Consider the following 15193-nt stretch of genomic DNA (forward strand, 5'->3'; position numbering starts at 1 on the left):
TAATAAAAAAAAAAAGATAAAACGGTTAATTACAAAATGTTTAGTCGTGTTTGGGAGGTAACATATGTAAAAAAAAAAATTTATATATACTTTATTTGAAACAATATATTTTGTTTTGATATTTTATCATTTTAATTGAAAAATCAATCACCAATTACTGGTAGAGATTAAAATTAAATTTTAAAGATCATTTACAAAATATATAGAATATAGTATTTATGAATTTTCACTTTGATTTATTAAGCAAATATATAATATTAATATGGCATAGAGAGTACTATAAATCTGCACACACACATGTATAAATAATCTTTAAGTAATTTCATTTAGTTTTACAAAATTCTTTTGAAAATTGAGTTTCCAGGATCTATAATGTTTTATTGGACCTATACACAGAGATAATAAAACCAACAATTTTTTTTAAAAAAATCACTAAATAAAAATTTGATGTAACTTGATATTTTGACTCCACATATCAATTAAACCATTTATGATAATTCATACATCAATTTAGAATCCATCAAATTTATGTATCAATTTAAAATTATGCAGCGTTGACAATTGATGGAGTTTTAACTCGTGACAGAGAATATTTTCAAATGAAAATTCACTATATTATATAAACCTATGAAATGAATTTTCCCACACCAGAATCAAACTCGATACCTGAACCGAGTTTCAATGATGGCGAAGTTGCACAATGAAACCCAAGTTTGAAGGGATACTTCATCTTCTCATAACTCTTCAAACAAAAGAGATGGATGCGGCTAAATTTGAAACACATGCAACAACAAACGTTCACCTGCATGTATTTGCCACAACCGTGACCCTGTAATTACAAGTGGAAATGATTTTCTAAGAAATGAACAAGATGAAACAGCTTATTGTACACGACTTAGAGCAGCGAGAATCTTGATCGAGGGGATTGAGCAAGTCGATTGTGGCATGAACAAATTGCTTTATCCAGAACATGACTCAGCTATTGACATTGTCGTGGCTGAAAACTCTCAGTCGATAAAAGAGAGTTTATCAGGTTCTCTAGTCTCTTGGCACCTGCAGTAGGTCTGAGAACAGTGGCATTACCCACAACTGAACATGGATCAGTCCCATTTTCACGACTGCCTATGCACCATCCTCCAGGAACAATCATGTCTTGATTCCTAAACAAGAGTTCGGCATCAATTCTATCGAGAACGGGGTCATCACGAGGAAACTTCCTTGCAAATGGAGCATTGCTATCTACCATCCTCTGCATGTCTAGAAGAGTAAGGTAGTGGGGATGTTGCTTTGGAGGGTTGTCCCATGATATGAAGTGGAGATCACTGTTAACTGTGGTGTTACGAAACTCATGAGCATTGCAGACAACAGTGTGGAAATAACCTTCAGGAGAAGAAATGAAGTTTGCGTAGTACATGAGGACGGTTCGAGGTAAGTTGTCCCATCCCCATATGCAGTAGTCGATGAAAGATCGAGACAATGCCATCCAAGCCGATCCTGTATGGAAAATATTTCAATGAACATGGAACAAGAATCTTCTGAAACACAAACAAATTTCTCGGAATTTCAAAAAATCCCTCCTAGGAAGAATTCACCATTTCCATCACAAACTAAAATTATGCTACAGATTGTTCATTGTTCCCAAGGTTTTATCACTGAAATTTTTTTCTAACTCAAATATTAGTGTTTCAATTTGCCTCTAAATCAAATACCCTAGTGGGTAGGTAGCTAATTAGCAAATATTTTGTGTTCAACGTCGCATTGGTGCATATTTAAACTGGAGTCTCGTAAAGTTGGCACCAAACACAGAAACGGCTGTAAATAAACTGATCTAAAAGACAGCACAGATTTGTGCACTTGTTAAAAGTAGTTAATACTCAATCATCTTTAAGTTATCGTATTCAAAGGATCTACTTTGCAGTCCTTGAAACATAACAATGAGTCAATGAGCCTTTCATTGGATGGTTCTACATGCCTTAGCCAATTAAAAAGGAAAACCATAACAATCGACGGCGACAATTGATCCAACACTAGAGACAACCCAATTTATATAATTGGAAGTTAGAAGGTGAACATCGATAATCAATTTTTTAAAATCTCAGTATATATATAACCATGCTCAGAATGGAAAATCTAATGCTTCATAAGAAATGGAATTGACAACCTCACCTCCCCACAAACCCAATGAAAAAAATAGGCCAGAAGCCATAAAATTTATTTTAAAAACCTCAGATGTTCATAGCAAATATTCATACTCACCATTCTACCCCAGGTTCCAAACTTTGGGTTAAAATGCCGAAAACTCTTTGATAATACCCGCCTGAAGCCAGAATTTGTCAACAACTCAACAGATAACTCTCAAAAACAATTTTGGAAAAGCATTTTTGTCCTTGATTTAGAAGACGAAAAGGGTGAGTAAAAAACAGAACCTGTTTATTAGCTACCCAACACAAACCTCATGATTAAGTTACCTTCAAGTCATTAGAAAATAAACAGTATTTTTTGAGATGGAAACTAAGTTGAGCATTTAGATGAGGAGAAAAGGATCAGACTGGTAAGCAGTGGAGTATTACTAAAATTGAAATGACACGAAAAATAATCTTGGAACCGAAGTTTTTCAAAAAGGATCACTCCATCAACAACAGGATTCCAAACCAACAAATGAAGTTTCCAAAAACTATTTGGCACAATGGACATAACAAAAAAGAAAATCATCCAAAACTCGTTCCCATACAATTCAGCCTAAAAAGCAACGTATCTCACAGAGCAAACACAAAAAAATGGAAATAAGATGAGCAAAACTACAAATGCCTAAGCATACCGGTAAAGAGTTTAAATGCTGTGGGCACGCTTCTGCGCTGCGTAATCCAGAACACATCAGCCTTTTTGGACATATACAATCCTGGATCAATAATAACCGGCTTTGCCCTTTGAAATCTGTAAAAGTACGCATAAATTATGGTCATAAATCACTCACAATCCAAGAAATTCAAATTATTAGAGCAGAATTGGATAATTTACCGATGTCTACTTACTCTTTCCAGCCAATATTACTGGTATGGTCAATGAAATTGAGATCCCGAGGTAAGTATGAAAATGTATGCAGCAGATCTGGTTGTCGTTAAGAACCACAAATTAGAACAAAACTTTAACTTCAATTCAGAATAATTTAATATTATAAAAACTTAGCAAAGTCCTATTACCCCAAACCATCAAATTCGGCCAAAATATCCAATCTTTCCGCCAAAATTGCCAAAAAAGAAAGAAAAATAACCTAGGAAGAAAGCGTTTAAAATCCAATATTACCATCTTGAGTGACCAGTGGGTAATCAGAGGCGCTGAGATTTATAAACCAATCCCATTCCCCACCTTCCTTCAGCAAAATGGCAGCCGCGTGTAGGGTATTCGCCACCATGGTTGGCCCGCGATAAGTCACCAAATTAGCCTTGGTAATCATCCGGACATTGTTGAATCTCCTAAAAATGAAGTGCGTTTCAACGTAATTCTGCAGATCGAGTCGTTCCTCGGTGGATGATTCCGCGTCGAGGTGTACAACATATTGGTTTCTGGGGTGGTACAGTGCCTGGAGCGTGCGGCGGAGCATCCCACCGTCACCGGTGGAGCCAGATATTAAATAAGCAAAGCGCGGGGGCGGAGGAAGGATGGAAACGGGTAATGTGTGGAGCTTCGACTCAATAAATATAGATGAGACTGACATAGGTGAGTAGTAGCGGCGGAGCGGCAGCAGCGGCGTGCCATCCGGGGAGGTTAAAGTGGTAAGAAATAGAAGAAACAAAGAAACTATGGAGCCAATTGCTAGTGGAAAAATCCATTTTCTCTCCATTGTTTGTGGGTGGCGCAGGTGTAGATAGTAGTTCTTGAGCTTCTTCATTTCATCCAATTCTCATCGAATTTAAACAAAGAAAAAGTAAAAACGATCCTGGACTGGAGTTATAGACGAATAAATTGTGGGTTTTGGAGAAAACATAAATCTGAAAAGGCAAAAGGGATCTTCAGGGAGAATTAAGGAGATTGAAATTTATCAGTAGAGTGCAAAGGAAAGAGCGATGGAGGTGGGTGAAAGGTGAGGATTTGCTGCTGTTAGTTTGGTTTTGGTTGTGAATTGCGCCTCATTTCCTTTCTTCAATTCAATATATTACCTACTATTTCAAAAAGTACAATATAATACTATATATAATTTTCTTTAACAAATAATATAGTATTATATTGTACTTTTTCAATTTGATTTGGTCATCAACAGATAAATGGATTATATGTAATTTAATAGGTGAAGACCTTAAATGCAAGACAAAAATTTGTGTGAGACGATTTTATGGGTCGTATTTGTGAGACAGATCTCTTATTTGGGTCATACATTAAAAAATATTACTTTTTATGCTAAGAATATTACTTTTTATTGTAAATATGGGTAGAATTGACTAATCTTACAGATTAAGATCCGTAAGACGGTGTTAAATGATATCCACTCTAAATTTAATTGCCACGTTTGACTTAATTTTGGAAGTTTAATTGAATTTATTAAACCAAACTTAAGACCAAGTTTGAACTCGTGAGTTGTCACCACAGCACACAGCTGGCCCAATAATTAGCACAAATTTTTTGGCAATAAGTTTTGTTATTAAATTTTATTCCGTTCACTTTCTGCTGACAGTTATCAACAGAAGAAATATGAAGTTACAGCCAAACCTCAAAATCTGAGGTGGATGGCTCCAATCTCTGCAATTTCCATGCATATACATCCCTCAATTCCACCTCCATTGCTCAGCTTCACTCTCACCACCATCTTCGTACCATACGAAAACCTCAGTAAAAGTCGAGCCCATCTCACAATCTTTGCTTTATCACCATCACATTCGTCCAACAAGGATGTCTGGAGAAGGCAAAACCCATCCTCTTCACTCGGTACAACGCCATATAAACATCGAAATCGTAAGCAAAATGCAAGTTTTCTTGATCACAATGTAGATATGGACGAGCTGTTATCTTCCATTGGTCAGACATCAGATGAGCACGAACTGTACGCTCTTATGTCACCTTACAAGGACCGTAGCCTCTCCATACGCTTCATGGTGACGCTTCTCTCGCGCGAGTCCGACTGGCAGCGCTCGCTTGCGCTGCTCGATTGGATCAATGAGGTTGCCCTTTACACCCCCTCAGTGTTTGCTTACAACGTGGTGCTGCGTAATGTGCTGCGAGCTAAGCAGTGGGATCATGCCTACGGGCTGCTTGATGAAATGCGCCAAAGAGCTATCTCGCCTGATAAGTATACTTATTCTACTCTTATTACGAATTTTGGAAAAGAGGGCTTGTTTGATGATGCATTGTCGTGGCTCCAGAGGATGGAACAGGACAGCGTGCCGGGAGATTTGGTTTTGTATAGTAATTTGATCGAGTTGTCTCGTAAATTGTGTAATTACTCGAAGGCTATCTCAATTTTTTCGAGGCTGAAGAGATCAGGTATAGCGCCTGATATTGTTGCATATAATTCAATGATTAATGTTTTTGGGAAGGCTAAGCTTTTCCGAGAGGCAAGGTTGTTGATTAGTGAAATGAGGAGTGCGGAGGTTGTGCCCGATACAATCAGCTACACAACGCTTTTGACTATGTTTGTTGAGAATCGAATGTTTTTGGAGGCATTGTCTGTGTTTTCCGAAATGAGGGAGGTCAATTGCTCGCTTGATCTCACGACATGTAACATTATGATCGATGTGTATGGGCAGCTTGACATGGCAAAAGAGGCAGATAGGCTGTTCTGGAGTATGAGAAAGATCGGGATTGAACAGAATGTTGTTAGTTACAATACCCTTTTGAGGGTTTATGGTGATGCCGAGCTTTTTGGGGAGGCAATACATCTGTTTAGGTTGATGCAGAGGAAGGATATTGAGCAGAACGTAGTTACATACAACACTATGATAATGATTTATGGAAGGACCCTTGAGCATGAAAAGGCTAATAATCTTATCCAAGAGATGCAGAGCCGGGGCATTGAGCCCAATACAATTACTTATTCAACAATAATATCGATCTGGGGTAAGGCTGGGAAGCTAGACCGAGCAGCAATGCTTTTTCAGAAGCTACGAAGCTCTGGTATTGTGATAGATCAAGTTCTTTATCAAACCATGATTGTAGCATATGAGAGAGCTGGCTTAGTTGCTCATGCGAAACGTTTATTACATGAACTTAAGCGCCCAGATAATATTCCGAGAGAAACTGCCATCAGTATTCTTGCTGGAGCTGGTCGAGTAGAAGAGGCTACGTGGTTATTCAGACAGGCTGTTGATGCTGGAGAAGTAAAAGATATAGCGACCTATAAACGTATGATTGATCTTTTTTCTAAGTATAGAAAGTACACAAACGTTATTGAGGTGTTTGAGAAGATGATAGGGGCAGGATTTTTACCAGATTCTGATGTGATAGCACTTGTTCTGAATTCCTATGGTAAGCTACAAGAGTTCGACAAGGCAGATGTTGTGTATAAGGAGCTGCAAGACGAGGGTTGTGTTTTCTTGGATGAAATTCATTTTCAGATGCTGAGTCTTTATGGTGCAAGAAGAAATTTTGAGATGGTTGAAACACTGTTTCAGAAGCTGGACCAAAATCCCAGCATTAACAAGAAGGAGCTTCATCTTGTTGTTGCTGGCATATATGAAAGAGCAAATAGACTAAACGATGCATCTAGAATCATCAACCAGATGAGCGACAAAGGGATTCTCAAATCTTGATTTTTATTGTTAGCCTAAATCCATTGATGAAGAAACACTTTTTTTTTAGTAATAGAAACATTGTTTCTCAGCCCCTTGTAAAGTGCAATTATTTTTACTGTTTCATGTGTATATATTCAATCACTGTTTCCATATATTTTCTGGTGGTCTGAGTGACACTAGTGCAGGGAAAATGCAGAAGGAAAGAATGTTCTTATTAAAACTTTTTTGGCTGCATAATATAAATCAATCTATAGGTTCTTTACTCTGCAAAAGGCAAATGTTCCTCATTTTTTCATTTGACATCCTCTCATATCTGAATGATCTTATAAAAAAATATTTTATTCAAAACACAAAGAATGACATCTAATATGTACGTTACATGCAAAATTTTTGAAGCTGTGAAAAATGAATTACCAGATGGAAAAAAATAGAATTGGCTGGAAAAAAAAACAAGAATTGGCTGGGGAAAAAACAAAGATTTGGCTGGAAAGAAAACAAAGAATTTGGTGGACATAACGTTGAAAATCTGATTCCAGAATTCAAAACCGAGCTCCTCATTGTGGTTGACAGTAGTTAGTCCGCAGCTTGCTGTGGCATTCTGGAAGTCGCTGTAGGATAAACCAACTCCACAAGTGAATCATTTAGCGATGATTCTGTTATGAACTGCAGGTAAATTTTTATGTGCGATCAATGCATTAATACACTCCTTTTTCTAGAAGTACGGAATTTATTGATTCTAGCAATTTGTTCAGTAAATGAACAATTATATATATGTATCTAAACCAAGTAGATGCACCTTGATTCGCACGCTTCTTTATATTCAATGCAAGATTGTCTATGATCAGCTGTTTTACTATAGCGCAGGCCGTCATAATTTTGGAAGAATATTTCCGGTTCTTTTTGAAGGCTCTCATCAGTTGTAGTACTATAACGCAGGCCGCCATAATCTCGAATGAATATTTTTTGTTCTTTTTGAGGGTGCGTGGAGAAGAAGTTGTGAATGCTTATTGCATCAGGACGAAGATCTAATCCCACCACTAGCATAGCTAAATTTTCAAGGGATTCAGCAGAAATTCCATAATCCTCATTCAAGAAAAATTGGAAAGGTACTGATTCCATGCCCTCAACATCTTGTGAGTTGATACATGGAGTACACATGCTTCCGGACTCTTGCTGGGATGAAGGCCAGTGACACGAATTATGATCCATTCGCTGGTTCGACTGCTGTTCTTTGCACGCAGCTATCTGCGAATATATGCGTCTTAATTCTTCACAGGCAACCTGCAGCTGGAAAGACAACTGACTTATGATAAAAGGACAACCATACACAGGAAGCTGAGCGCGCATTTCAGCTTCGTATATGATGGATTTCATTGCATCATCCTTTTGATCCTTAGTCTCCAGGCTTTCGAGTGTCTTGGTGACATTTGACACCCCGAACAGCCGGTGCACGTTTTGAAATATTTTAGGCTTGTTGGCTGGAAAATACGGAGCCAGAGGACATGTAGCTATGCACTTTCTTCTTCTATACTTGCACGCAGCGCAGGAAGGGGTTGCGCCCCCCTTCAAAGTCATATTAATTGGACTCTATTATATATCAGAGTTTCAATAAAGAATTTGAAGAAATGACTGCTTCTTATATGGTTTTGGATTTTGAAATTGAGGTGGTGGATAAATATATTTGTTCCCTTCTTTATCAACTCCTCCTGATATCAAATCCGATTTCCAAAATATTATTTTGGATATGGGGCCAAAAAGTTTGATGCTTTCTTTCACCAATTCAAGTTCCATTTCCAATACTGATCTGTTTAATTAATGAAAGATATTTACGTCTGAAACAAATTTAAAATCTTGTTAGCCACCTGTCATTATTTGCTGTGAAGTAAAATCAGCTTCCGTATTATCCATGCGGAAGATAAACGTGCATGTTAGAGATCATGATATAGTTTTTTGATTTAAAATATTTTTTTCAAGGGTGTCAATTTGGGTGGATTGGGTAGGCTGGGTCGGTTTGAGCAATAGTATCATTCAAAAATTGCTTAAGTCGAACTCAACCCGAACCCGAGCCAACCCGAAAACTCTCAACCCGAACCCGAATCCGAATCAACCCGATTTTGAATTTTTTTAAAATAAAATTCAAAAAATATAATAATGATATTTTAATTTAAACACATGATAACAAAAGCTCCCTCATATACATGATTTAAATTTGAAAGTCTAATTGTAGAAAAATAAAGTATATTTACTAAATCAAATAAACAATTGTTTAAAAAATAAAAAATGTTCAAAATAAATATTAAATTATGAAAATTTATGATCTAAATATACAATAAACATGTTTTCGGACATACAATATATAAAATTGTAAGCAATTTTTATTAATTATATTTATAAAAAAATTAAAATTTCGGGTCAACCGGTCCGGTTGACCTGAACCCAACCAAACCCAATCCGATCATTTTTTTTGAGTCAATTATCGGGTCCAACCCAATCTGACCCAAAAACTCCAAATCCATACCTGTTTTTTTTTTTGTTAAACCATGTTGGATTGGTGGGTCGTGTTTGATTTTGACGGCTCTATTTTTTTTCTGTATTTAATACATTTTTTAAATTGCCATGGACATATCGATCAAATACTTTTCTAATATATGTTTATTTTTAGTTTTTTTCAAATCACATCAACTGTATATCCTCTATCTTGATTTTAGGGATCAAGATAGAGGATATTATTTTAAGCAACAAGAACTTGACAAAATAGAATGCAGCAATTTTAAACTTGATATCATTTTCTCTGATATTATTATGAAAAGTTTTAACATTCTATTTCTCTTATGTTTGATTTGTCAAACCCCAACATTTTCTACTTGGACGTGTAATTGTGTAAAACCTAAATCGGTGAATTAGAAAACAAAGCTTAATGATCAGTTGCGGCAGACTGTTTGCTCATCATCGTTGGTCAAAAAGTGTTTGTCTCGATGGCTCTTGAGTTGTACTGCTTTTTGGCTTCGTTAAACAACTCCAATTTTCTGGATCTGTTACTTGAAAGCTTGCAATTGCTGTGCTGATTGGATTATGTTTCTTGCACATAGGATGACATAAGAGATTAACACATTGATCTCGGTAAAAGATGTTTTAGATGCACGCGGTTCTAAGTTAATATCAGATAAAAAAAATTTGTTATAATTTTCTGTACGATGGTTCGAAAAGTTGTTAGATCGGAAGCTTGAAATAATTTTTATGCTAGTTGGATAATTACGAGTTTTGTTAAATGTACGGTGTGATACATTCAGATGCCAATTCAACGAGAATATGATGTAAACTAAAATTTTACCATATGATATGTGTAAATATATAATCCACGGTGATGCTGGGTGATACCCCCGAATCGGGGATCGGCTCGACTTACTCTCGGTAGCCCACATAATTAAGGCCCAACGATCAAGAACCCATGAGAGGTCTTCTACCGCGTGTTCTAGGTGGTCATCCGGGTGGTCACCTCGGCTGACCTCCCAAACGCCTTTGAACAAGACGTGAAAATAATGTGCCGACCTCCCACGAGGACGTTTTCAAATCGATTAGAAGGGTAGTGGCCGACCTCCCGAGTCGAGCTCCCATGGGGGCCGAGGGACGGCCGAGCTCAAACCTACGAGGTCCCTTACTTAGACACTAGCAGACAGACCACGGGAATCAAGTTCAGAAAGGTAAAGCCCATTAAGATTTACCAAATCTGTGCATGATCTAAACCAAATCTATAAGATATAATCAAATCTTCCGCAAGATTCTGAAGATCTAAATCTACCAAAACATGACTCTATTGTTCTCCTATAAATATCAGGTTTCGTTCATTGTTTATTCATTCATATATTCACATTCTCTCAGCACACACGCTACTCTCTCAGTTTTCTATTTTCTGACTTAGCGTCGGATGGGCTACGCCGGAACAACCTTCCGGCCCCCTTCTAACGTTCTTGTTCATGTTGTCAGATTTCGAAGGTCCAATCCAAGCTCCCCAAGTGAAGATCTGACCTCCCAGTCACCGCTCAAAAGTTTGATCCGAGTTCTCTAAACGAGGATCTGACCTCCCAGTTACCGTCATCGATTTTAGCAACATCACAGTGATATCCTAAAAAAACCAATACTTATTGATAAAATATCCCAGCATCGTCTATATACATTTATCATGGTAAAGATTGTCTCTTGAATTGGCATCCGAACGTGTCAAAACACCACTATTACACGTTGTAAATTTAACAAAGACTAGTCTTCGACCAATCTGCATAAAAATTATTCGAAGTCTTCGGTCAACGAGAAGAGGCCAAGAAGACCAATCCCTCGTAAACTTCCAAGCGTTAGTCCACATCACATCACATCACATCACATCATAAAGGTTAAAGTATAAAATTATTATATAGTTAGGCAAGACATATAAGCCAAGCAGTACATAACAATCTTAGCCTTTCGAACAATTGCAAAACAATGGAGTTCTTTAACAAAGCCAAAGCAGTACGACTCAAGAGTCATTTGGACAAATACTTAGCGGCCGACGATGATGAGCAAACAGTCCGGCAGAGCAGCAAAGGACCATCAAGAAAGGCTCGATGGATTGTTGAGTTAGTTGACGAGAACCCACATGTGATCCGGCTCAAGAGCTGCCATGGTAGGTACCTTACTGCTTCCGACGAGGCGTATCTGCTCGGGATGACTAGGAAGAAAGTGCTGCAAACTATTCCAGATAAGAACAACGATTCCTCGATTGAGTGGGAGCCCATAAAAGAAGGGTACCAAGTTAAGTTGAGAACTAGAGGGGGGAAGTATTTGAGGGCTAATGGGGCTACGCCGCCGTGGAGGAACTCCATCACACATGACATTCCGCATAGAACAGCTACGCAAGATTGGGTTATGTGGGATGTTGATGCGGTGGATATATCTGTGCTGGATGATGAGTACCTGCCGAGTCATTCTTCTAGTTTTTCTTATGTGCTGGAGGATGACTATCGGAGCTCGGATTCGCCGGTGTCTAATGGGTCTGAGAGGAGGCTGCGTCCGGAGAGTGGTTCTCAGATGCGGTGGCCGTCGGTTGTATCGGAGAAATCTTCTCATAGAAGCGGAAGACAGGTAATTTCAAAGATTCTAGCTTTGTGGAATTCTCATCCCGTTTCACTTTTTTCACCGGAAATTTGAACTTTTTGCAGGATGGAATGGAGTTCTTCAAGATAGCGAAATCAGTGAGATTACAAGGCCATCTCGGAAAATACTTAGTAGCGGACGACGATGAACAGACTGTCCGTCAAAGCCATGACGGCTCCTCCCGCGGAGCGCGTTGGGCTGTCGAAGCCGTTGACGGAAGACGTGACAGAATCCGCCTCAAGAGCTGCCACGGACTATATCTCACGGCGTCTGAGGATCCGTTCCTCCTGGGTATGACGGGGAAGAAGGTCATCCAAACCCTGCCGGGAAAGACGACGGACGCATCGATCGAGTGGCAGCCGGTGAAGGAAGGGCTTAACGTGAAGCTAATGACCACTGAAGGGAAGTTCTTGCGAGGGAACGGCGGTGCTCCGCCGTGGAGGGATTCTGTTACGCACGATGTGCCGCATAGAACGGCCACCCAAAATTGGGTGTTGTGGGGAGTGGATGTTATGGACATCACTTTATCGGATTCGGATATGGGTTCGGGCGGACTTTCACCAGCTTCGAGCTTTTCCTCGCTGGCGGATGCTTATTCGGGTTCACCGGATACCGGGTCTCCCATGGTGATTCAGGGACAGCTACAGGTATTTTTCTTCAAAGATCTGTTTTTCCCAAAACAAAAAAAAAAGATTTCATTTTAATGATAATTTTTTTTTAAACTGCATTTTTGCTTACTCTTTTATTTTTACAGTCAAAGTTATTTTATTTTTTATGTTTTAATAGATAGTAAAGCTAAACTTCTTCCAAAACATTTACAAAACTGCCTCTGAGTCCATCTTTTCATAAAATAACATTAAATTGAATTGAAAATATATGAGCTGTCTCTTTCATATTTATTGTAGAGACATTAATTTAGCCTCCAAAGTAATAATTTTACTTCACCTTAATATTGGTTGAAAAATATTAAAATATCCCATATACATATATATTTTAACAATTATTATTATTATTATTATTATTATTATAAATTTAATATTATTGAGAATAAATTTTAAAGAAGATATAAACAATCTCAAAATTGATATTATTTTTAAAAAAAAATAAACTGATAGTTAATTTAATAAATTTTTAACTAAATATTTTACTTTTAAAAATCCAATAACACATGCACAAGTTTTGATAGATAGCTGTTTCCATAAAGTCGGACAATTGAAATTTGAAACGTTTAATTTAATTTTTCAACGGTTATCAAATCTATCTCCAAAATGGGATCGCAGATCTTTTACTAGATTCGTTCCTCCATTAATCTCTCTCAGTGAGGGTAAAAATCTCAGCTTGTCACAACAATTATCGCACGATTTAGATAATTTGATTCAATTCTTGCTGTTTTTATCCACAGGTTTCTGGTATGGAATTCTTCAAGAAAGCAAAATCTGTCAGGATGAAGAGCCACCATGACAAATACCTGACAGCGGAAAGCGATGAAGAAACCGTGGTTCAAGATCGTTCGGGATCATCGAAGCATGCCAAATGGAGCGTAGAATTCGTGGAAGGTGTCGAGAATGTCATAAGATTGAAGAGCTGTTTCGGGAAATACCTAACATCCTCGGATGATCAGTTTCTTCTGGGCGTGACGGGTCAAAAAGTTGTCCAATCCCTGCCCAGGAAACTAGATTCGTCGATCGAATGGGAGCCCATTCGAGATGGGGTGCAAGTGAAACTTAAAACGAGATATGGCAATTACTTACGGGCCAACGGAGGGTTGCCGCCGTGGAGAAATTCGATCACTCATGATATACCTCACAGACACCATGATTGGATTTTGTGGGTTGTTGATGTTATTGAAATTCGGCCTGAATCCCCGCCCAAAGTCTTGAGATCTGATTCGTTGGAGGAGGACTTGAGCTCTTCTTCTTTTAATCTGAGGTTCCCGAGTAATGAGGTTTGTTCTGATAACTCAGATTATATAATTTCCGTAAAATAATGTGTTCTTTTTATATCAATCCTTTAAATTGAAAATGTCTCACTTTGCATGATCGACGAAAAAGGAAATCTTTTATAAAGACGATATTTGAGTAAATGCTTCAGAAAATTTTATGGAATTATTTTATAGTGTCGTCTTGACACAACGCTTTGTGCTGTTAATGCTCAGTCGATCGGTTCAGTTGAAGGTTCAACAAGGAAAAATGAAGGACGTCTTATATATTACTACGTCTGTGATGATGATGGGAACGTAAACGACTCCATCGAAGGGCCATCTTTTCAATTTAAAGGGCATGGATTGCCAGAGTTAACTCAGAAACTGGAAGAAGAAACAGGGATCGATAATATAATCGTTTGTTCGCAAAACCGCATCAATGGAAAGCTCTATCCCCTTCGGTTGGCTTTACCTCCAAATAATACAACTATGAACGTTGTGGTAGTTCCGTCTACATCCAGAGGTTTGTATACATTAAATTATTTGACAAAACACACACGCACATGCACATGCACATGCTCATATATATAGATACACTCACTCGTGCAACGTTATATCCTAAGATCATCGGGACTGTGATGGCGAAAATAGTGCAAAAGATAATGAGTTTAAGGGGACAAGTTTCGAGTTATTAACTGGGGATAGTGTTGGGTGAGGACGAGTGCTGAATGACCCCCCTGATTGTTCTTTCCTTGGACCAGAATGCTCTTGGCTTTAATATCAATCGAAGCAGTAGTTGTTGCTATATAGATGACTATCAGTTGACAATAAAATCAAATTTTAATCATAGGTTGTAACCATGAAAGCGAGAGTGCCATTTGTTCGCCCCCTTCAAATGAAAACATTTTTAACACATTGTGAGTTTTACCCCCAAAAATCTCCCCGGTGTTCAAAATCCTGGATTGTGATCTTCCATGCGCGATGGCTTCCACAATATATCTAGATTAGCAAGTTCATTTTGTTATGTATTCCTATCTCCAATTTCTTGGAAAACAATTTGGACACATGGTTGTTCTACTTTTACTGTGCATTTCATCAAAGACTAATATTCACCCCGTCATATTTGCAGTGGCCGGTGATTTCATGCCCTCCCTTCCCACTTCTACATGACAATCATCCGCTATCTGTAATCGGCGAACTCTTGGTTTGGAGGCAAGTGAGATGTTTCTTGGACGATGAAATGAATCCAAAACTTCAGTATTGTCAAGAGTGTTTATCACTTCGATTTATGGACTGATATCCACTATTACTGTGATTATCGAACGACTTCTATGTGTTGGGAGTTGGCAAATGCAGTTTTGTGTATACGAGAATGTTTCTGTTTCTTAAGTATTCTATGTATATTTTTGTGTATTTGCACTCA

General features: G+C 38.0%; 4 protein-coding genes across 5 annotated transcripts; 2 read left to right on the top strand and 2 right to left on the bottom strand.

Moving 5' to 3' along the window:
* Positions 1-464: 464 nt before the first annotated feature.
* LOC140970788 (beta-glucuronosyltransferase GlcAT14B-like) lies at positions 465-4132 on the bottom strand. 2 transcript variants are annotated; one of them, XR_012174190.1, is made up of 5 exons: positions 3304-4132; positions 3033-3108; positions 2819-2934; positions 891-1494; positions 465-802 (listed from the first exon to the last, which is right to left on the bottom strand). XR_012174190.1 is itself a non-coding variant. In XM_073432690.1 (4 exons), exons 1-4 carry the CDS (start codon positions 3887-3889, stop codon positions 980-982), a joined length of 1293 nt encoding a protein of 430 aa, XP_073288791.1. In that variant the 5' UTR covers positions 3890-4132; the 3' UTR covers positions 790-979. The 2 variants fall into 2 exon arrangements, 1 of the variants encoding a protein (XP_073288791.1); XM_073432690.1 differs by having other exon boundaries at positions 790-1494.
* Positions 4133-4647: 515 nt separating this feature from the next.
* LOC140970789 (uncharacterized) lies at positions 4648-6984 on the top strand. Its single transcript, XM_073432691.1, has one exon. The coding sequence runs from the start codon at positions 4722-4724 to the stop codon at positions 6738-6740; it is 2019 nt and encodes a 672-aa protein (XP_073288792.1). The 5' UTR covers positions 4648-4721; the 3' UTR covers positions 6741-6984.
* LOC140957754 (uncharacterized) lies at positions 6966-8680 on the bottom strand. The gene is made up of 3 exons (XM_073415136.1): positions 7519-8680; positions 7102-7330; positions 6966-6986 (listed from the first exon to the last, which is right to left on the bottom strand). The coding sequence occupies exons 1-3, from the start codon at positions 8295-8297 to the stop codon at positions 6966-6968; spliced, it is 1029 nt and encodes a 342-aa protein (XP_073271237.1). The 5' UTR covers positions 8298-8680.
* Positions 8681-11100: 2420 nt separating this feature from the next.
* Positions 11101-15193, top strand: LOC140970790 (uncharacterized). Its single transcript, XM_073432692.1, has 5 exons — positions 11101-11837; positions 11915-12496; positions 13252-13794; positions 14005-14293; positions 14900-15193. The coding sequence occupies exons 1-5, from the start codon at positions 11199-11201 to the stop codon at positions 14938-14940; spliced, it is 2094 nt and encodes a 697-aa protein (XP_073288793.1). The 5' UTR covers positions 11101-11198; the 3' UTR covers positions 14941-15193.

This window comes from Primulina huaijiensis, chromosome 2 (assembly GCF_012295235.1).
Source record: "Primulina huaijiensis isolate GDHJ02 chromosome 2, ASM1229523v2, whole genome shotgun sequence".
NCBI classification, from domain to species: domain Eukaryota; kingdom Viridiplantae; phylum Streptophyta; class Magnoliopsida; order Lamiales; family Gesneriaceae; genus Primulina; species Primulina huaijiensis.